Source organism: Lagopus muta, chromosome 1 (genome assembly GCF_023343835.1).
Source record: "Lagopus muta isolate bLagMut1 chromosome 1, bLagMut1 primary, whole genome shotgun sequence".
In the NCBI taxonomy this organism is placed as follows: domain Eukaryota; kingdom Metazoa; phylum Chordata; class Aves; order Galliformes; family Phasianidae; genus Lagopus; species Lagopus muta.
Window position 1 is genome coordinate 118,752,813 of NC_064433.1, and position 22,512 is coordinate 118,775,324.

At 40.1% G+C, this 22,512-nt stretch overlaps 1 protein-coding gene across 3 annotated transcripts in view; it reads left to right on the forward strand.

Moving 5' to 3' along the window:
• Nucleotides 1-22,512, forward strand: part of SH3KBP1 (SH3 domain containing kinase binding protein 1) — a 220,043-nt gene that overhangs the window by 12,214 nt on the left and 185,317 nt on the right. For 2 of the 3 annotated variants that reach the window (XM_048932205.1, XM_048932195.1), the window contains one exon: nucleotides 10,898-11,055. In XM_048932205.1, coding sequence (XP_048788162.1) covers nucleotides 10,898-11,055 — 158 coding nt within the window. Of the gene's footprint in view, nucleotides 1-10,897; nucleotides 11,056-22,512 lie in introns of those variants that run through there. The other variant, XM_048932215.1, reaches the window with a different exon arrangement.

Consider the following 22,512-nt stretch of genomic DNA (forward strand, 5'->3'; position numbering starts at 1 on the left):
CTATTGTTTGTGTTTTCAGTTCATACTCAGCCCCGCTGGGCATTCTCATTCAACCAGCACACTGTGGTTTAAATTCCCTGTTGAAGCAATGCTATCATCAGGTCACAAGCAGTTGTTGCTTGCAATTAAAGTGTGTGACAAGCTTTCAGATATACTTGTTCAGTCTGCATCAGTTTTTGCTTTCAGGATTGTTTTTCCTGGAATGATTCACCTTCTTCTAAATCCACAGAGTTTCTGTAAAAGAAAATGAAAAAAGCAATTGTTAATGGAAGTGCTCTCTCACTCAGGCATATTGATGCATGGGATTTTAAAAGGCATCCTGAGAACAAAACGGGGAAGTTAATGGTTGTTATCTGGGAATGTGTTTATTCATAAGAGCTAAAGAACTAAACTAAGTTAGTTTGTGATTTCTGCATACTGTGGGAAAGAAGAAATTACCTGCAGGTACTGATGTGAGCTGAGAGAACAGGCATTAAAGGAGCCTTCTCCTGAATTGCATCCTGAATTCTGAAATTTGAGAGATTTTTAGTGGGAAAAGTCAACACACGATACGATCTGATAGAATAGTTATCTTTCAGAAAACCCTTGGGCAGATCAATCTAAACATGCTTATATACAATCATTTCTACTTCTAGAGCAGCATTTCTTTTTTTTTTTTTTCAATACTTCTACACTTACTGGAGTTTTGAGGGAGAACGAAAGAATTTGATGCAGAAAGACAGATTGATAAGGATTGTGAACAGCAGCCTTCTTTATTAATCAAGAAAAAAGATTGGTGGGTGGTGAAGAAGTCATTTTAATCAAATGTGTTCTTCAAAATGCCTTTTGTTGTTGCTCATGTAATTGTTCAATTTGATCATGTAATTCAATTTTTTAATAAAACATTAAGTGTTTTGGTCTGTTTCAGTGTAATACAAAGGCCAGTGGAGATGATGTAGTACTAGCATGCAAATCTTGTATTGGACCATAGGAGTGAAATGCAGATTACCTGTGGTCTTAGCTCATGTGCTTGTGACTGTGAACCTCAGCACATACATACCTTTCATAGCTCTTAGAACACCTGACAATCTTGTCTATGGAAGCATTACGGAAAGTGTCCTTTCATTTGGCTTATGGATTATGAAACTGTTGAGAAATTGCACACGGAGCCCAGTCTTTCTCGGAATGCTGAGTTCTGTAGATTGTATAGAACTTAGCATAGATGTAGAAGAGGGCTAAAGGGTAAAAAGCTTCTGATTATTTCTCTGCTACATCAAATCCAAGTCCTTACTGTTGTACAGCACATCTGTTTGTGACAGTTTACAATATATCAGTTAAAATGTCACTGATTTGCAATCTTAGTATTTTACAGATCTTATCACAAGAGCTGCTGCTGGATTAAATATTAACAGCTTAGGCTTCTATAGTGAAATCTTCCAAGCTCAAATGATCTCATGTTCATGATTACACACATGCTTCTAGTCTGGTTTTAACGAGGCTGGGTGAATATTGCTGTTCTGGAAGGTATGAAATTTCAACAAATGAAATTTACGTAGTACACAATATGAAGACTGAACAAATTGCTGATTACCACCTCCTCTCTCTCCTCTTCCTGGGTGTCAGATGATGCCACATCATATCACTGAAAAGATAATTTTCCCCTACCTTCTGAGGAAATACTTTGTTTTGATTTGACCTTCCACCTCAGTACTTGTATGTCAGCATCTACAGATATGATCCAGGCAACTACAGGATCAGAACCAAGTGGCAGTGTTACTGGGTTAGTATTTCTCAGTAATCCTAAATAGCAGTTATGTTCGTGGCATCAGTTTTTCAACCCTGTTTCCTTTTTATGCATTCATTCAGTGACAATTCTCCTGAATTTAGCTGAATGGTAATTTTATATATAGTTCTAGCTATATTTAGCTGTAAGTAGAGTAATCTTTCCTCTTGTTGTTCTGAAGAAGTAAATAATATCCTTCCTAACTTCTCAATTATCTGGGAAATGTGATTTAGACACCATGAGTAGCATTACTAACGAGTTTTTACAAATACATATAATTTCAGTTAAATAGGAGTAATTTGTCTTAGTTTGCATAGCTTAACGCACAATCCTCCTCTCATCTCCTATTGATCCCAGCAATGGGTGTAATCCTTTACAGACTTCGGATTTTCTTCTTATTGATATTGGAGGAGCCAAGAACTCATGTTAAGGTGATGATGTTGAATGTGTCTCTGAATGTAATCGGTCTTTCATTTGTTCTGGATGGCTTGTTTTGCTCATTAGTATCTGAGGTAAATGATGATGTTAAAATGAGTCCATCAACTTTCAGGACAATTTTTCTTCTAAGAAGCACTGCATTCCTTCAGTTGGAGGTTAACGCAATCAATTACAATCTTGGTGACCACATGAATCATCAAAGTAAGCTTGTGGGTAAATGCCAAATACTGGGAGCATCTGCTGTGTTTGGGAAGTCCTGTGGTTGATGGAAGCAAGGAACTGAAAGTATAGGGGTGACAATCTGATTCTAGCAGTTTGCTGACCAAGACAGTTGTGGAAGTTGTTGAGCAGTGTAGGAAAAGATAAATTAATTCATGGAATATTGACACTTTCCAGATGGACACCGACGTGAATGTCAAAAACATTCTGTGCAGGCTCTCTCTCAAAACTGTTACGGAGACTTGGTCCATATAAATCTAACACCTATTGTTAGATTTACCCAGGAATATTAGGGAGCCTTTGGGAGCACAGATGTGACTGCTGCAGTTTAGAACTCCTGCAATGATCAGTTCTTTCTTTGCTTGCGCCTTGCACGTGAACGGCTCTGATGATCAGATGTACTTTGGCATATTGTTTGAAAGTTTAGTGTCTTTATAGGAAAGTGGCAATAATAAATGCAGTGAGACATAACTATTATGATAAACTTAAAAAAAAACAAACAAAACAACAAAAAACCCAACAGAATGAATTCATAATGTTGATTAGAAGTACCTTGTCTGAAATTGTTTAGTGCAGAACTGCTATGAAATGAATGCTTTGTTTGGAAACTCACTGCAGACGTACATAAATACTAAAATACTGACTTATTATGGTTCTTCATCTTGTAACTGTAAATTAATTCAGTGATGAATTGTGGTTATACCGAATGCCTTAACACCATAATATAATGTGCTGCTGAGTAAATTCCATTAGAATAACATAGTGTTTGTTTTTTCTTAGAAACTGGAACCACGCATACTAATCCTTCTTTGACAAACAGAAAACTGGGAAAACTCTTTTCCTGGAGGGATAGCTAGGCCTTTATGTAAGCTGGAGAGGCTTCAGCTCTGCTGCTGCCCAGACAAGTCTCCTCAGGACAGCCCTAAGCAGGAGTGTACACACTTTCCTCCAAATCAGATTTTGCTCGGGATTCTCTGCACCGCTCCTCAATGTAAGGCAGAGGGGTTTCAAGCAGGGCCAGTAACAAGCTGTTTACTCCATAAGCGCAGGCATTGGGGTGCAGCATGGTTCTGTGAGAGGACATACTTTTGTCTTCTTACAGTGGCCTGTGCTCAGGTGGCTCTTTGGAACGCTTCTGTGTGAGCACATATGTGGGCATGTTGGTTTCACAGCAGAGCTTCCCTCAGATGCTCTCCGTCTGCCCTAACCGCTCTGTGGCTGGCTACTGTGTTTCTGCTGCCAGAATGTGTGAGGGGTGTTTGTGGCCTGCAGGAGGGGACTGGGACAGGTGCTTCCCCTGGCATTGCTGTGAAGGCATTGCCAGGTGGCTGAACTGATAGCCAGCAGGATTAGCTTTTGGGCAGGGAACCAGGAGGAGGCTGCTGAGGAAGCTGGTTAATTCCTCTGTCCTGCAAGCTAGAGAAAAGCGCCGCTGATGACTGTGACATAAAAAGATTTGCATGCTGTGTGACTTACATGGCTCCCTCCTGTGATTGCTCTGCTCTTTGTGACCGAGTGATTGAGTGAAGGTAGCATTTTAGGACCATGACCTTTAGCTCCATCCTCGATGTTTTCAAAGGGTAAATATGAAAATATAATGTAAACTGAAAGCTGTTGCCTTAGAGGAATTGCAGTATATCAGGTAGTGTGGATTTAAGTTCTTGAAGACGGAATTCCTCTCCCTCAAGCTTTTTCTTTTTTTTTTCCATGAAGCTGACTCCTTGCAAATACTTTCAGCACTGAATTATTCCAGTTGCAAAAGAAAGAAAATGAACGAAGTCTGGAACTAATTTCTCAAGAAAATTATGTTTCTTTAATGATTACTTGAAGTGCAGCAGATACGAAATGTTAATTTTTTCTGCCACAGATGTGATGGAAAACTGAGAGCTCAAGCTTTATTAAAAATCCCAGTTGCTATCTGCATTTAAAATATAAACTTAATGGTATATTGGTATTATTGTTTAGTTGTTCTTTACACACATTTTACAGGTAGCAAGTGGGAGTAGGTGTTTCTGTCTTGCCAGAGTGTTGCCTAAAAGGGAGGCAGGGGCTTGTTTGGCTAGAATGATAATGTGCAAAAATATTGAGAGTTGAGGGTGGTTTTTTTTCTGAAGTAGAAGAGCCATACACTGACATGTTTTCCATCCCAAATACTAACAAATATTGAGTAACAATCATCCCTATTTGTCAAGAAGTTATAGCATGATGCCTGTAGTGGCTGTAATGGTTTGGAGAAGGAAGGACTCTTGGAGCCCAGATGAGCATTCTGTGGCCGTACCAGTGCACTCCCATTTAATCCATGCTGCACCCTCTGTAATAAAACCTGCCTCCTCCTCCCTTGGACACCTTTGTACCACAGCATCCCACATTTGATTGGCCTGCCAACTGCTTGCTGTTCCCAGAGTCCAGAAAGCAACGGCTTTGTAGGTCGCATTTGATCTTCAGGCCATCTGGCTCTCCAGGCATGGGCTAGGAGAACAACGCTACTGAGTGTAGTGTAGTTTGTTTGTTTGTTTTTCCACTTGAGCTCTAGATATAAGTCATCCTTTGTCATTCGGTCTACATTTAACCTGCTAATGTTTCCTAATATACTAATACGAGGTTTGTTGCAACTTGTATATCAAAAAGACGTTTTGTTTCTAAAGTATGCCTACAAACACAAAAGCGTGCTATTTTAACCAGCTCGTACTGAGGTTTATCAAACAGAGCAGCATGTTTGAAGGAAGACCTTGTTTACTAAGTTTTGAGGCAGATGGAATTTGATGGCCAGATTGTAACTGGTTATGAAATGTGTTTATAATGAAAATGTTGATAAACTATTAAGTATTTGTTACCAAATGAATCTTTGTGACTGCTTTATGACAGAAATGGCATATAACAGAAGATAAACAAATTTTTGATTAGTAGTTTTTGATAATCTGTTTACTGTAGGTGGTAGAGAACTTGAAGCTTTCTGTAGTCACTGAGACCTTCCCATAGAGGCTTATGCAGTGTGGTGTAACAGTGAGGTTGTGGTAGGATGCCTGTTCACGCTGTTAGTCTTTGTTAGTTATGAACAGTTAGGTTTATGCAAAAAAGAAAAGCACTGTTGCACTGTCTTCTGAAGAAATGTCATTGGAACACTAATTTAAAACTTCAGTATGGAATACTTTCAGTTCTTTGGTGCTTTGGTTTTTTTTTTGTAAACTTGTAGGAGATAAACTCTTAACTCTTTGACTGCTGCGTACACTGCTGTGTACACTAGGATTAAGGTCTGCAATCATGTGTGAAACCATGCTGCTGCAGAATGTGGTGCTGCCATATGGATGCTGTTACTTGGGTGGAAGTATGCCAAAGACATTAATAACATTTCCATTGTGCCTACACACTTCAGATAAGAGCAGGAGCTGATTTAATAATGTAGTTTCTGTTGCACAGTAGCAAATTGCTGTTTCTTTTCTAGATTCATTTCTTGCTTGGAAAGCCACTGTACAGTAATTGAAAATAGCATAAACGGAGACATTCATCTCTTCAAATTTTGGTGGCATGCTTAAAAAAATGTTCTGACAAATCCAGTTTGAAGAGGTTAGATTTTACTAAAGAAACAAACAAGTAGTGGAAAAACTTTCGTGACGATCAACCAAATAATTCCATGTGCATATAAGACTAATTCAGGGAACAAAAGGTGGGAATAGTTAACCTTTATCAACAGTTTTTCCAGATATGCATTCTTTTAAAAATGTGACTGAAAGGTTCCATTTCAATTTCTGCTTCATAACATTTCATATTTCAGTTTTATTATTTTAAGCCCAAACCACTAAGCGTTCAATTAAATATATATATAAATCTTTGTCCCTGACATTGCAGTAATGAGTTGGACTGTGGCAGTTTCCAGCAGAGCTGGTAATAGCTAGTTTTGACTTTATTTCACGAGTTTTGCTATTACAATCTGCATCGATGGTAATACAATGTTAGGAATAGCTGATTTTATCAGCGTAAGGATAAGCATTCCCCTTTCAGATCAAAATAACTTGAATAGCTTTTCATTTTGGATTTCATACTTGGATTTCTAAATGATTCTTAAACTGAAAAATGCCTTCTTCCTATAGAAAAGGTCTTACAGCTTGAGTTTGTAAGTTGAGACAGATTTGTCTTTCAGTCATTTTTAAGAAAACTGCACCATAAAGAGAGGCAAGATCTGCCTGCTCCAATTTTGCTTTCTTTTGCTTTTTAGCTTAAAAGGGATTTTTGTTGGCTGTTAATGTAACAAGCTGTTTACCTTGGCAGAGCCATGCCTATGACCAGCCTTTGTTGATTAACAAACAAAACTAGTTTGAGCTCACTGTCCATGGAGTGTTTTCTCACATCATAAATCACTGTGCAAACCATGGCACTTAGTTAGCCCTGTTCCTGAGGAGAAGTCTAGCTCAGCACTTCAGCAATGAGGTATGATTTACTTGCAGATGAAAAACTGAGATCCGCTTAGCATGCCCGGATCAGTATTGCCTCCAATATCAGTCCAGCTTCTGTAAAGACAAAATTCCTCATCAAGAGAAACAAAAAAGACTAAATTTGACTGGCAGGCAGGATGAATGTTTCAAATCTCAGTTTGAGAAGATGGCATGGTTTAATACATTTTAGAAAGTGAACATGATTTAAAAACTGCAATTTTATGGGGCTGTGAATTATGAAACACTTTTAGGCTTTCATATGCTCTTCAGTAGTGTTTTGAATGAGAAGTTTGAGTACCTTCCCACCAGTTTGCTGCAGTCTGCACATTTGCTAGGTGTACTCTTAGCCCCTCTTTCCAAACCGTGCATTTGGTTTTCTTATAGAGTTTATAAACATCTTAATTGTGTGGTCCATTCTTGGTGACTTGTATGTTTCTGTTGGGTTACACACACTTATGTTACAGTAATCAAATCCTCTGAGAAGAGATAGCATTTAAAAATATTTATATAAATTTCTCAATAAGTTGAAAAAATTGTAGACAGAGAAGAGCCTGTGCAGTAAAGAGGTTTTTTGTTTGTTTAATTAAACTTCTAATAAAACAAAAGTGGCTGAACAGCTGTCTGCTTAAGATTTAGTGCAAGGCAGGCAGACTTCAAGAAGATAACTCCACTGCTTGGAGAATGGGAGAGTTGCTTGCCTTCCTTCATTCAGTATGTCTTGTTGAAGTCTGAATGTTGAGAAGTGTTTGAAGAATCGGTAGTCCAAGCCAGCCCGATGCTTACTTCTTTCCCGCCTCATCATTGCACCACAGCTGGGTTGTGCTAACTGCAATGGTTAGCTCAACAGATTCTCTAGGTAGTGTAGCAGTTTGCATGGAAGACATCCAGAAACTCTACCAGAGATGGTGTGAAATGCCTCAGCGGTTGTGGTGAGATGCTGCAGGACAGCTAGGTGGATTTTAATAATGGTTTGGATGGTTGAGCTCAAAGGGTTGGGCTTTTCAGACCTTCTCCAAGTCTTTGAGACTGTAAGAGTCCAAACATCCAATGTTCCTTAATGAGAGGCCAGCAGAATCTGTGCCTGCTGGGGACTCCCAGGATGGCAAGTCTGGAAGCTGGAAGTTTATAGTTTCTTGCTGCTGTTGTACTTTAGGATGTGCAATTGCAGAGTAGTTTCAATGCTCTTGTAGTTGATAAGAGGACTGGGTGCTCAGTCCAAAAAGTCACACAAGCCGGCTAAACCCGAGCCTCAAGGAGAAAGTGGCAAGTGATACTAGTAGGATAGTAGTAGATAGTAGATAGCAGTGGGGAGTAGGGAGAGTAGTAGGGAGATAGTAGTGGGCTCCCCAGTACAAAAAAGATAGGGATCTCTTGGAAAGAGTCCAGCGGAGGGCCACAAAGATGGTGAAGGGCCTGGAGCATCTCCCCTGTGAAGAAAGGCTGAGTGAACTGGGTCTGTTCAGCCTTGAGAAAAGAAGACTGAGAGGGGACCTGATCCAGGTCTATAAATATCTAAGGTGTGGGGGGCAGAATGGCGAGGCCGGACTCTTTTCAGTGGTGAGTGGAGACAGGACAAGGGGAAATGGCTGGAAACTGGAGCATAGGAAGTTCCGCACAAACATGCGCAAGAACTTCTTTACAGTGAGGTGACGGAGCACTGGAACAGGCTGCCCAGGGAGGTGGTGGAGTCTCCTTCTCTGGAGATGTTCAAGACCTGCCTGGATGCCTACCTGTGCGACCTGGTGTAGGGAACCTGCTTTGGCAGGGGGTTTGGACTCGATGATCTCAGGAGGTCCCTTCCAACCCCTACAATTCTGTGATTCTGTGATTCTCTGCTATGGAAGTTGGAGGCTCCTATCTGACCTGACCTGTCATCTGTGGAGGTTTGCTGCTTGCTAGCAGCTTGGGTCTAGAATGTTGTGAAACGGCTGATGAGGCTTGTGTCACCCATAACGTGCCCTGTTGCTCTGCCACCACATAGGCTCTAATGATGCTGTCAGTAGTGACTGCATAGCTCTGGGGCCATGGTTAAGGGCACGAGTGCCTGGGCAGTTTTGACCTTGATCTTTTTGGTGAGAGGGAAGTGTCTGAGAAGGAACGGATAGATCCAGCAGGTAAATATTTGCTATGTAGCTAATGTCAGTGATGGAGTTTTAGTTTTGTGACCATGGGGACCCTTTTTGAGGGTAGCTTGAAAAAGATGTGATCCGCCAGAGGGGGACAAAAGCATCTTTGCTAACAGACCAGCCAATCAGATGAGAAGACCTTTAAATTAGTAATGGTGGGGGAGGGAGATAACCAACACTCAAGCAAAATGTATAAGGAAACAGTAGGGACCCTGTGATCAACAAAACAGAACTGAAGGCAACCCATCCCAAAACATACCTATATAAAAACAAGGAAGTGCCCATAAGAACTATTGGGAAAGCTCTCATGCTCTCTCTGGAAATCAGGATGGCTGGGTTCTTCTCTGAAATGTCTGTGCTCTAATGCATCTAGCATGTGGTACAAAGAACCCAAAGCAGTTAGGTCTGACCTGAGAGCTAGTCCTGAACTGGACAAAAAGTCCTCAGAAGGACCCTCTGAGATTCTTCCCAGCCTGAATGTCTTCAGTTTCAGTTCTATTTTGCATGTTAACTTGTAGTGTATGTGGTGCCTCACTTTGTCTCCTGCTGTTTGTGTAGTAGATAGCAGGGCTCTTATGAACATCATGTATGTGGTTATTGTATGTTTTTTGTCTTCACAAAAGAAGCGATAGATAAATATAATCAGCTGTAGCTTTGTGCCTGGGATGTATCTGTAAGTCAGAATGCTCTTTTAGCTGTGACTTGCAAGATCTGGGGGAGGAAGGAAGATGTTCAGCATTGTCTGTGTGACATTTTGGGGGAGTGGAAAGGAATAATTGTGCTTTCCTGTCAGCTTAATTCAGTGCACTCCTTGGGGCTTTTGTAGTTAGGCAGAACATTTCCACGGTCTGTTAGCTTTGCTTTGTGAGTTGTGTTGCCTGTTTGATGGCCCGGTCTTGCCGAATTTACGCAGCGCAGTCATTCTTGTAGAAAGCACATATCTATTCTCCTGTTTCTGTTTCAGTGGTTGCAGTGTGAAGGTTGGTGGAACATCCTGGGGCTTGGTTTTCCACTGAAGAAAACGGGGAACGCATTACAAATACGACTATCTGTGACCTTACCAGTCAGGCCCCTCCTACAAAATGTTTGATGAATTGCTAAATATAACCGTTGCTACTATATTTGAATACCTCAAATCCATTCCTTTTGATTCTTCAAATGATTTTTTTTTTCCTGTCTTTATTACTTCCCTAATTCTCTACTGCGACTTTGCAATATATATTGCCCTGTGTGTGTGGTTTCAGGGGTCCTTCCAGGAAAAGAAATGACTCACCATGTAGAGGTAATGAGCTTATAACCTCTGATAGCAGGCATTCAGAGCGGCAGGAGTATTTCATCTTCGCATCCTCTGATAAAGATTTACAAATGAAAGGAAATTTTTCTCCTGTTGGTAAAACCCCATGAGAGCATTGTTCATGCACCAAAGCTTTGCATTTCTGTGTAAATAACAGTGAACTCAGCATTATACCAGAAAAAAAAATAAAAAATTATCCTGATAAATGCTCTTTAATTTATCAGGGATGTATCTAGCAAATTGGTGCAGTGGCTTGGGATGCTTGTGTAACCTGTCCAGAAAGAAAATACTTCAAAAGTCAAAGAAATATTGCTAAATGTTTTCCAAGAAATAACCCTTGTAATGCTACTGGAGTAGTTTTGCTGAAGCTGCACAAACTGAAAAATGTAAGCCATTTGTTGCCTCAGCTGTGATGAGCATTACTGTGCTTTCCTTTTTTTTTTTGCCTCCTCACTTAGCAGTTATCCACCAAAATGTTACTGTTACAAGTTGCCTATTTTATGTGCTTTCTTGCTTAACAAAATTACGTTACTTTCACTGATTGGATTGGAGTTTCTTATTCCTTTCGAACGCACAGAAATGTAGATGTACAGTCACTGATTTTGTAATGTGTGTTTTTCTCTTTTAGTGGAGGCGATTGTGGAGTTCGACTACAAAGCTCAACATGATGATGAGCTGACAATCACTGTAGGTGACATAATCACCAATATCAAGAAAGATGATGGAGGCTGGTGGGAAGGACAGCTCAAAGGCAGAAGAGGTTTGTTCCCTGACAACTTTGTAAGAGTGAGTACAAAGTGGAACTGTTCTTGTGTTGTATGTCCATGTTTTGTGTACTATGCTGTTCAGATTGTCAGCCTTGATATCATATTTCTTCGATCCAAGACTGTTGATATACTGCAATATAATATTCCACGGGGGCTGCATTAGTAAGGAAGGACTGATTTATTGTAAAGGCAATATAGTATCAATATCCTGAAAGTGAAAATAACTACCCCTGCCATTCTCTGCTTTTCAGTTGTTATGCCTGGCTGTGTTGTCTGGGAGCAAAGTAATCATTCTAGAGCAACCTATATGTCAAAAGAAATAAAACAATATGTGGTCTTTTCTATGGCGTTTGCAATACTATCTTCTCTCTGTAGCTGTTGCTGCTTCTTCTCCAGATTGCTTCCTTAGGTTTTCTAGAAGGTTTATATGAATACTTACTGATAGATGAACTAGCTGGGAATAATTAAAGTGGATCTTTTTCTAAACAATGACCTACAAGAAAACGTATCAAAATGTATTGTTATTCAGTATTTCACGTAATCTACTAAATAACTACCACTAATACTGATTTGAGGAAAGCCATTCAAAGTTTTAGAAATGAAAAAATATGCATGTATGTCTTTTTTACTGAACATCTTTGTGTGTTTGGATATGTTTGCACACATCTTTATCAATGACCTGGACAGTGGGATTGAGGATGCTCCATCCTCACTTGAAGACATTCAGGGCTTGGTTAGATGGGCTCCAGGCAGCCTGATCTAGTGCCTGATTTAGTGGTTGGCAATCCTGCTCAGGGCAGGGGTGTTGGAACTGGGTAATCTTTAAGGTCCCTTGCAAGCATTCTTTGAGTATCTCTGGGCCTCCATGATATGTAACTGTAGACCTAGGCTGTTAGTTTCTATAAATCTCTGTAAACCTATCTCTCCAGCTATGGAAAAGAGAACAAAGGCTACAATAAACTGCATGAATGGGCTTTTTGTAAGTTTGTTACTGCAGTTTCAGAGGGACTTTCCACTTTCAAAGGGTGTCAGTCTCTTTTCTTCTTCTAACTGGGAGCCTGTTGTGTGTTTATACATCTACATGTAATTATGTTATTTCACTTTTCTTCAACAGCATTCCATACATCAAGATAATTTGGGACAGTGGTATTTTGGCAAACTTGTAGGCTCTGTAGCGGGGGGACTTGGGAGCCTCAGGTGTTGCAATAGGAAAAAATATACCCACATAGTAATACTTGTTCTCGTCCTTGCCAAGAGCAAAGAATAGCTCTTTATCTGTCAGGCAACAATGAGGAGGAGGAAGTCAGAGACTCAAGGATATGAAAGGAGTGAAGGGGAAAAATGGATACCTTGTTTCTTGCTTATCTCTGAAAATCCACATTTTGAGGAAAGAAAGAATTTGGGGACTCGTTATGTATCAATAATATTTTTCTTTAACTTTGGTAGACTGCTGTTGTGGTTTAATCCAGCAGGTGGCTAAGCACCACAGCTGTTCACTCACTTTCTCCTCTTCCCAGTGGGACAGGAGAGAGAATCAGGGAAAAAAAAGTGGAACTCATGGGTTGAGATAAAACTATTTACTGTTTACTAACATAGAGAAAAGGATAATAATTATGACAAATCTATCTATCTGTACATAGATAGATACTATCCTTTTCCAATGAGCTGCCCTAATTCTGTTCTCTCCCAGCTCCTTGAGCCCTTTGCTGAGAATGGCCTTGGCTCTGTGCAACACTGCTTAGCAGCACCTATAAACACTGATGTGTTATCAGCATTGTTTTTCTCCTGGAGCCAAAACATAATGTCATACCAAACACTGAAGAAAACAATTCCGTCCCAGCTGAAACATAAGACACTTGAAAAGTTCTCTGGGATAAAAACAGTTTTCTCTAAGCTTTCTCCTGGCTGATATTTGAAATTTGCTGCTGATTTTAGGAGCGTAGAATTCAGTGACCTAAATAAATGTGGCCTGTGAATTTCTGTTATGAGAATATCATAACATATGTATGAAGGCAAGTTCTTTCCATTAATACCTAATTTTTATGGCCTCTTCTTTCCAAAATGACTTCAGTCTGTGGGGTCCAGTCAAATGATTAAAAAAATAGTTTGGTTTCAGTCGGAAGTTCTGGAACAACAGTACATGTTTTGTATTCTGTGCTGTGTTTTTTTTTCTCTAAGTTTTTTCTTAATTTTTTCTGAACTCAGCACTGAGAGCTGTTTTCTGAAGAACTAAAAACCACATTAAGTTCTTCCTCATTCTCGTATCATGCTTGAAGGCAAAGTCAGATGCACTGTTGTGTAGCTGATCTTTCCCTCTCTAAATGAGGTAACGTGATAGAAAATACAGGCTTCCTAAAAATGTGATTGGTGAATATCTTCAGTGAAAAACTTCATCTTTCTTTAGTTTTTCTCATGGAAAAATATCCTTAAACATGGGGAGATATATTCACCCATAACAGCATTGCCATTGCTGAGTTTATTGAATGTAATCTTTCTGCCCATTGAGATTACAAGTAATTGCAGACATTCTCTTTTGGTTGTCATAGAATCATAGAATCATTTGAGTTGGAAAGGACCTTCAAGCATTATCTAGTCCAAGTCCTCTGCAATGAGCAGGGGCATCTACAGCTATGTGGGGGTGCTCTGAGTGCAGTTCAGTCTGTGCCGTTAGGCTCACTAGCAATGAATTCATGGCTTATTGCAAGGGGCCCTAGCTATTTTCTGGTGTTAGGAAGGTGGCCGAGAGACAGGCAAAAAGGGACACTATGGAGGAATGGTGGAGTTGAATGCAACTCCAGATTTGTGTTGCTTATCAGAACTGGTTGTAAGAGAGGTTGCTTGAGAACATTATTTAGAGGTAAATATGAGTACTGAAATTCTTGAGATACTTTGCATGCTGCTTTCAAGTGAAAGCAATGACTGCTTATGGAAAATAACTTTCCTTCCCGTGATTGGTCTTTCCTTTTGAATGAATTTATGATAGCATTCCACAGAAATTGTTGAGTTTTTCAAAAATCAAATGTTTGGGCTGATTTGAAACCACTCAGTTAACACGGTCAGGGGGCTCGAAGGGTCATGGTTACCATGCATTCATACATACAGCTTGGGGAAAAAGATCTGCAATCAAAGATGACATTAAAGTAAGTTAACATGAAGTGTTATTTAAGAAAAAAATATATTTTTTCAAGAGTGCTACATTTTCACATGGAAAAGGCTTTTGAAGTTGTCTTCAGCAAAAGTGTATTTAAATTTCACAGAAAAAAATGCAAAGTAAGAGACAGATGTAGGGAAGAAAGAGGAAAGGGGAGGTAGCAATGATGTGTATGCAGTACATATGCATTAGTGCTTTTCAGGGGACTTTCACTGTGAAGTTCTGTCAGAGATGCTTCCTGTTCTCAAATCTGCAAAACAGCCGCTCTGAATTTTAACACAGACACACTTACACACCCGAACAAATACAGGTTTATACTCTTCTTATGCTCTGCAATTCAGTATGCAAGGCGGAACAGAAAAGGTATTTGTGATTTATTTTCTCTGTCTCTTTTCAGTGCTGATGAATCTGCAGCTATGTTCAGCTGGAAGGTTCTCTGAGAGAAGTTTGTATAAATCTGAGCAAATTGTTTAAGGTGTAATTTACTAGCGTCAGTCACTGCAGATACCTTGTCTTTGTTAGAGATACTGGTGCTGAATTTGTAAGCAATGTATGAAATATGCATCTGGTCATTGTCTTCTCTGCTTTCTTTATATTTTTGGGTAGAGAAATGTAAGCAGGAATGAGTGGAGGTGGTTGTTCTGTTCCTAGTTATCTGCTTTGCTGTTCATTACACAGTCAAAAAAGAGGAGGTAGAAGGTGTAGTTACAGTGCTTGTTTGTATGGTTTAAGGTTGGTTTTCTGCATCTTTCTGGACTGAAAACTTCAATGTGAAATCCAAAATCTGTACTTTTGTAACCAGAAAATAAAGTAAATAGGGATGATAGGTACTATCCTGGTTTTTCTCTTGTATTTCTTTAAGAAACAGCATTAGGAGGCAGTTGGGAGGCTGTTGTTTTCTTGTTGGTCTTGTTTTAACCAGTTCCTTGTGTAAGTTTGCACTGCAGTGTAAAACTGAATTTGTGAGTGCAACAGCAGCTGAGACAGTTAAGATTTTGCTGATAGCAGATGGAGATGTAGAAAGCAGGAAACTGTGGTGCAGTGCCATGCCTTCCTGCTTTAATTTACGAAGCCAATTCTATGTGGGATGAAATAGTGTTACCCTGGTAAACTGAACTGCTGTGTGTGACAGCCTTCAGTCTTGCCTGCTCACCAGGGGACCTGCAGATATTGCCAGAAGTGGGAGGGGAGGGATTTATTTTTTTTTCAGATTGACAAGAAGAGTGGTTGTAGTTGTTTATGAAGTTGTTGAGTATAGCTAGGTTTTTAGAATCGATGAAACAGGACAGGGGCTTTTGTAACTGCACTGCTGCCTCACGTTGGAATGGCAACCTGTCTTTGTTAGTTTTACAAGCAGGAATATAACCTTTCTGGACTGCAAATCAGCTGTGAAATTTCAGAGATGTTGTTTGTGTTGGATCATAGATACACAGGAGAGATCTTTACCTCTTGTTTGATAGTCATTTCATTTTATTCTCCTTATGTTTTCTTTTTAACCTTCACAACCAGAGGTTCCAGGGGATCATAAACGAAACAGAGGAATTCCTTGCAGGAAGCTTGCTTTTGTTTTACCTTCCTCCTGAAACCTCTATGCATTCCATTCCTGGAAAATGTGCTACCCATCCCTGTTAGTATTGCCTAACACCTTTCTAACAGCTGCCTTAGCATTTGGCCTGTGTGCGTGCAAGAGCCCTTTAAATCCATAATTGGACTCTTTGTAGGAAAGAAAAATGATCCCCATTGTCCAAAAATGCTTCTGTCTTGGAGGTTTAAAGAAGGGCGACAAGGCTTATGAAGAGCTTGAAAAATATGCCCTATGAGCAGAGACTGAAGGAACTGGGGCTGTTTAGTCAGGGAAAAAGGAGGCTGAGGGGAGACCTTATTGCTCTCTTCCAGTATCTGAAAGGTGCAGCAAGAGCGGGGTCTTTTCTCACTGGTGACAGGTAACAGGACGAGGGGAAATGGCTTCAAGTTCTCCAGGGAAAGTTTAGGTTGGATATCAGGAAACACTTCTTTACAGAAAGGGTTATTAAGCAGTGGAATAGGCTCCCCAGGGAGGTGGTTGAGTCACCATCCCTGGGTGTGTTTAAAAACCGTTTGGATGTGGTGCTCAGGGACATGATTTAGCAGAGGGTTGTTAGTTAGGGTAGGATGGTTAGGGTGTGGTTGGACTCCATGATCTCTAAGGTCTTTTCCAACCTGAGCGATTCTGTGATTCTATCCCTTCTCTGCCTTCTGCTCCCAGCCTTCTGGCTGCTGCTCATACCCACCAGATCAGAGAGCCCACTGACTCCTGTCCCTCCTGTTTTGCCTCTGCACCCTGCTACCCTATGCCTGCCTTTCCTCCAGCCCTTGTAGGTGCTGCTCTCCTGAGTGCTCTGAATACCTGTTAATTAAGTGACATCACAGTCAGCCTTGCTGAAATAGCCACTTGAGAAAGCTGTTGTATCTGCTGAGATACTGAGGTTACGTGCATACTAAGGGAAGCAGTGTTATTTCCATCTGTGCCTACAAAGATACTTCCTTTATGGATCAGTGAGTTCTTACAGCGTTGTTTTGTTTTGTTTTTTAATTGGCAGGAATTTGCAATTCAGTTACTCAGGTGTTTGGTTTTTGTTTGTTTGTTTGTTTTTACTGGAAATTTTACTGGAATGTAGTGTCTGTGTATTTGTCTTTAGGTAATATTTTAGACTGTTGTCATGGTTTTATGATTTTTGGTTATCGGTATTCTACATCATAACATCATGTAGTGCACTGGGAGTTAAAGAGTTAATGTAGTGTCCCAGCTGTCTGTCTTGGAGCTGAAAGGAGTCCTAGCTGCTTATTCCAAATTCCGACTGAAACCTATTAAACCATTAAGACTATTATTATGGAAAAACATGAAATAACAGAATTGGTGGAAGAACCTTTCAGATAGGTTCCATCGTGTGAAAATACTGTTTCTGTCAATGGAAATGAGGACATTGTGGAGAAAAACGGCATCACTGACATGCTGTTTATTGTTGCTGTTATTACTGATTTAGCAACGGTGAAGGCAAAACTAGTTAAGTCTTTCTCCTTCCAGCCCCCGTGCCTTGAAAGGCACAGATCCACCGAGCCAGTTTTGTACCATGGAAATACAGTTGAGGACTGACTTGGCAGCGCTCAGTTCTTCGAAAGGAATTGAGCACAGAGCAGCAGCACAGCACCAAAACTGCCTGTGGGCTGTGCTGGGTGCTCCGAGAGTGATACAAATAATGCCACGCCTCAACCCGTTCATCTGGCTTCTGGAGGTGGGGATGCTCCCGGTGAGGAGGCTGCCCTGGGTGTTTGGTTTGGAGGTGATGTGAGACTCCTGGGCAGTCGCAGAGACTCACTGCCATTCCCCATCACAGGGAACTGGTGAGACTCAGCTGGGTGGGAAGGCAGCGGTGCTGACTGCAGAGCAGCAGAATGGATCCCGTGTGTTGCTCATGGGGGCAGGTGTGGTGTTGAGTTTGTTGGTTTGATGGCTGAGCTTTGATCTAGGCTTTGAGGAGGGGAATACTGGAGGGGGAATGGAGCGGGAGGCAGCGTTGCTGTTTGAGGCTGTCAGCAGTTCCAGCTTTGTAAGAAGCAGCTTGAAGATCCTATGGACCGTGCAAAAGGGAAAGTATTTTAAATGCGTGCAGTGGTCGTGTGCTGGGCACAGTAATGTGAAGCTTTAGTGTTAATTCTTTTACTAGCTTTTAGTGACTAGTATTTTGTTTTGCAGTACATCAGTAAGCATCTGAATTGGTAGTGTTGGTTGTAATTATACAATTGGCAGAACTAGTGTAAATTTCAGAGTTTAGAAACAGAACGTACTGCTCTTCGTTCTTTTTGGCAGTGTTTTTCTAGTCTGTGTTGTAGTTGCTGATGTTAGGATATATGTATGTATTTATTTAAGTATACATGGATATACCTGATACTGTTTTGCTGATGGTTCAGTGTAGATAATATAAATGGATGTATTAAGGAAACTCAATTATTTCCTGATTTTGCTCATGTTTGTGTTTTGTAGCTTTATGAAAGAACTATTATGTCATACTAAAAAAGGGACTAAGCACTTTTTTTCCCCTTTCCTCCTCTTTTGCTTCCCAAGGCTCCAAGCCACAAGCAGGAAGAGAACCTAATCAGAGCCTGAAAAAAGGACAGAATGTGCTAGTAGAATTTGTCTTTTCAGAGATGGAGCAGTAATATCATACTTAGAGCAACTGCTGTTTGTTTAGAACTTATGTATATCTTACTATTATTTGGAACTGTGTATCATGCAGGGAATTCAATGTTTTTTGGCAATACCTCTTTGTGTCTGTAAGCCTTACAGAATTGATGGCATTTCTTCTACCTAGTCCTAGTTGGGAGCAAAGATGAGGTGTCGTGACCTTATACTTTCTCTTGAAGCCAATATATGTAATTTTTCTGGCAACTTTCCGAGGTCCAGATGTTTTTATTTTCTCTGTAGCTTGTTTATGTGTGGGTGGGATATGTTAGTAGCCTATGCATTTTAGGTTGATTTCTTTTTATGCTTGTTTGGGCAGTTGTTCTTGCTGTTAGAGCAGATTGCTATGAGAAGGCAAAATCTGTAGAGGTGCTTTTGAGCACAGAAATGTCATTAGGCATAGTTTTGGGTGTTTTGGATTTACGGTCTGTCTGATTTTTCCTACAGGACACAGCTCCCTATTAGAATTCTTAGAGTAGCAGGAAGCATGAGCTCCTAGAAACTGAAGTTCAGTCCCGCAGCTATTTGAAGCTAGCACGAGGTACTTGCTGACACTTCTACATTTTCTTGCAATTTAAATACATGGCCTTGAGATGGATTGGCTCAACTTTAGGAAACATTACCCGATTCTGTTGCTTTTATTGTCTGTTTGCATAAAAGGATGTAAGAGAAATAATATTCTGAATGCCTGTGGTGAGGCTACAGCACATATTAATTAGGAAGAGTTGTGTTTGCGTTGAAGCTTAGTCTGACAAATGTTCCATTCACTCCATTAGAACTATGCCAGCCTGTATCTTGACTGCATCTACCAATTACCTTTAATTTGTATTCCTTAAGCATTAAGTAATGCTATCATTAAGAATGAAGGAAGAGAGTAATAAGGACGTGTAAAAAAGTAGGCTGTAGAGGGCTGTGAAACTATCAGCCACTGTAATGATTTGGTGACACTGCTGCTGAATATTCTTCTCCTTACCAAGCGCTGTAATTTCTGAACAGTGTGTGTGGTTGGAGAGAGGGTTGTTTAGTGCTGCTGTTCTTCTGGTTGGTTGGTTTTTGTTGGGTTTTATTTAATTCTGTGTACAGAAATAGTGTTTTTCCCCCCAGAGTATCATGTGTGGATCTTTTAAGAGCTTTTATGTAACAGTTTCTATGCTTTTCTTAAAGTTCATGTCAACTGGAATGGGAAACTCTTTGCCTTTGTTTGTTACTGGAAGAAGCATGTCGCTCTTTAGCTGTCTGGATATACAGTGTCTGCAAATGTTGCACTTCCTTCCTAGATTTTAGGGGGCAGCTGGCAAGCTGATGTTGGAGACCAGATCCTTGAAAGTTCCCATACCTCCTGCCATTACCCAGATACTTTCTACCAGAATTTGACTGGTGCTGCTAGCAAAATTACTAGGTGTCAGAGCTCTATATTAGAGCTGTTTAGGTTTATAATCAGCAAATGTTGCTCTGTTCAAAACTGGAAAGAGATGAGTATAAGTAAGTTTCTCAATCCATTCTTTTTCCTTGCTCTGTTACAGCTATATGAAATGTATTATTACTTTATATATAGCCAGTGTACTCATTCAGTTGTCCTTGGAGATGACAGAAGTGCAAGTAAGCTACCACCTTGTAACATGATGAATTATTTACTCTGCATCAGACTCCCAGTTCAGTGATGGATACTTAACGTCAGTGGTCAGGATGGAAGGTGATGAGGGATGGAAGAGAAGAACCCGTACAGCATACATTTTTAAACACATGTGCCTCACACCCAGGGAGAAGAAACGAGGCAAACCTGCCATTATTATGAGAGATGGTGACGGCATCTCCTTTTATTGTTGTTTTTTTTTGTTGGTGGTAGTGTTTTGGTTTTTTTTTTGGCTGGGAATATTGAGACATAAATGCACCACAGGTTACTCAAGACTGTGCAAGTACCGTGTGTATGCATGTGCTGCTTAGTAGAACCTTGGTTTCTCTATTGCTTACTGCACTGGGACCCACTACTCCCTTTGAAAGATTAACTCCACCCTTGAGTTCTCTGAGCAAGCTTGCAGCCTGTCCAGAGGCTGTAGGCCACTAATATCAAAAACCCTAATTATACATCCAGTTTTCTGCCAGCAAAAAACTTCTCAAAAACAGCAACTTCTTTGATAACTGTCATGATTCTTTACAGTTACAGCTTATTGCCATTATTGTGGCTAGTTCATGATAACCAATTTAGCTAAGCCTTGTTCTCCCTTTCTGTCACACTTAGTTGAGCTTTGGATAGTCTACTTTTATCTGTAATTTACCAAGTAAATTGCTATTTACTTAGTAATTGGTAATGCAAGACAAACAGAGCCCCCTTTTAACAGGAAATTACTCTCTTCCTACAAGAGCATAGTATCATCCAACTTTCATTTTGTATTTACTGGCTTTTTGGGTGTTTGAAGGTGGGGTTTGTTTTGTTTGTTTTGTTTTGGAAGCTTGCCCTGAGCTGCTTTGCCATGCTGCCTCTAGAACTGTCTATCTTCCCATCTGCCCTCATACTGCTTTCAAGTTCTGCCTCATGTGGCCATGGCAGGTTGGATACATGGTTCGTATATTGGCTTCCCCTATTGCCAAATCACTGGCACACTTGAGTTCCTAGTAGTTGTAGTTAGTTAGAAAAAGATAGTATACAGCTGCCTTTATAATTCTCTGATGTCTTACGTCTCAGTTCTATTTTACTGTTAGTCACAAAGACAAAATTCAAGCTATTTGTTATTTGTACATCCTTCCAGAAAGAGCTATTGGCTTCCCTTCTTTGCAATAAGGAAATAGTGGAAACTTAGTATTACCATGTTAACTGTTGTGAAAAACAACAACAAAAAAAAATCTAAAACTTACAGATCAAAGAACTGCATCTACATCTCAATGAAGCTTTCAAAAAAAAACTTGCAGTGCTTCACCTTGGTTTTAGGGAGGTTTGCTTCTTTCTTTGAAAAAAATGGATGAAAAAAAGGATTTTCAAGTATAACCACCTGAAATGCCCTGCTGTACACATACAGAAAGCGTATGATTAGTTGTTTTCCTCTATTCCCAGACTGCTTTATGACCTTCAGTTGATTCTTAATGTTCCACGGTGCACTTTTTTGTATTTACCCTTCTTTGATTCTGTGGGACCTGTGCTTTCAAACTGAAAGTAACTGAAATCCTATGGTCATGAGTTTGTGTCGATCAGTTCTCATGAACATATTATCACAAATAAGGATGGTGAAGTCAAAAACAAAAACTGTTTTTCTGCTGTTTTCTAAATATATAAAATAATTGAAGTCCTAGAAGCAGTGAAGATTGATGCTGGCCTGCTGAGGCATCACTCATATTTTTCCCTGCAGAAGGAAAAACTGAGGACTTCCAAACTGAAAAACTGAGGACACGTCCTTCTAAAAACTTGCACAGAAACAACTTCCCCTTACAAGTTGTTCACTGAAGCTTGAACTGGTTCCATGCACTGGTTCTTGCAGGACTGAGCATTGTATTTCATTGTCATTAATCATTCTGCTGTTGTATGTAGAAAACCTTCTAATTTCTGAATTGTCAGCCCATGTGTTTCTAGTGGGTCATTCGAACATTTCAGTTTCAGTTAATATGAAAAGTTTTAGAGAATCTAGGTGTACTGCCTAGGAGAATTCTGAATAAGTGAAGGGCAGGGAATGCCTCATTAAACTATTGAACTTATCCCTGCTCAAAATACTTTCAGCAATGCATTCGTGTGCCTATAGTGGACAGGCATAATGTGTATACAGGCATAATGTGTATACAGGCATAATGTGTGTACAGGCATAATGCACGCGGTGTGTAAAAACACTGCATCTACAAGTAGAATATATACACAAGTTAAAGTTCTGAAGTGATTTGTAAGCAGGTATGTTGGTTGTCTGTGTGAAGCTCGGGGACAGCTGCAATGACACCCTGTAATATTGACCCCCACATTTCTTTGTGCTAAGATTTGTACCTTACTTCATTAGTGAGTGTTCAGATATTTATAGAAGTATGATTTTTGCTTGGTCCTTTTACAGTGAGTATATTCCACTCTCCTGTAGTTTACTATGGTTCTTGTATTTCCATTAGACGCTTTGCCCTTGTCTTCCCACTCACGC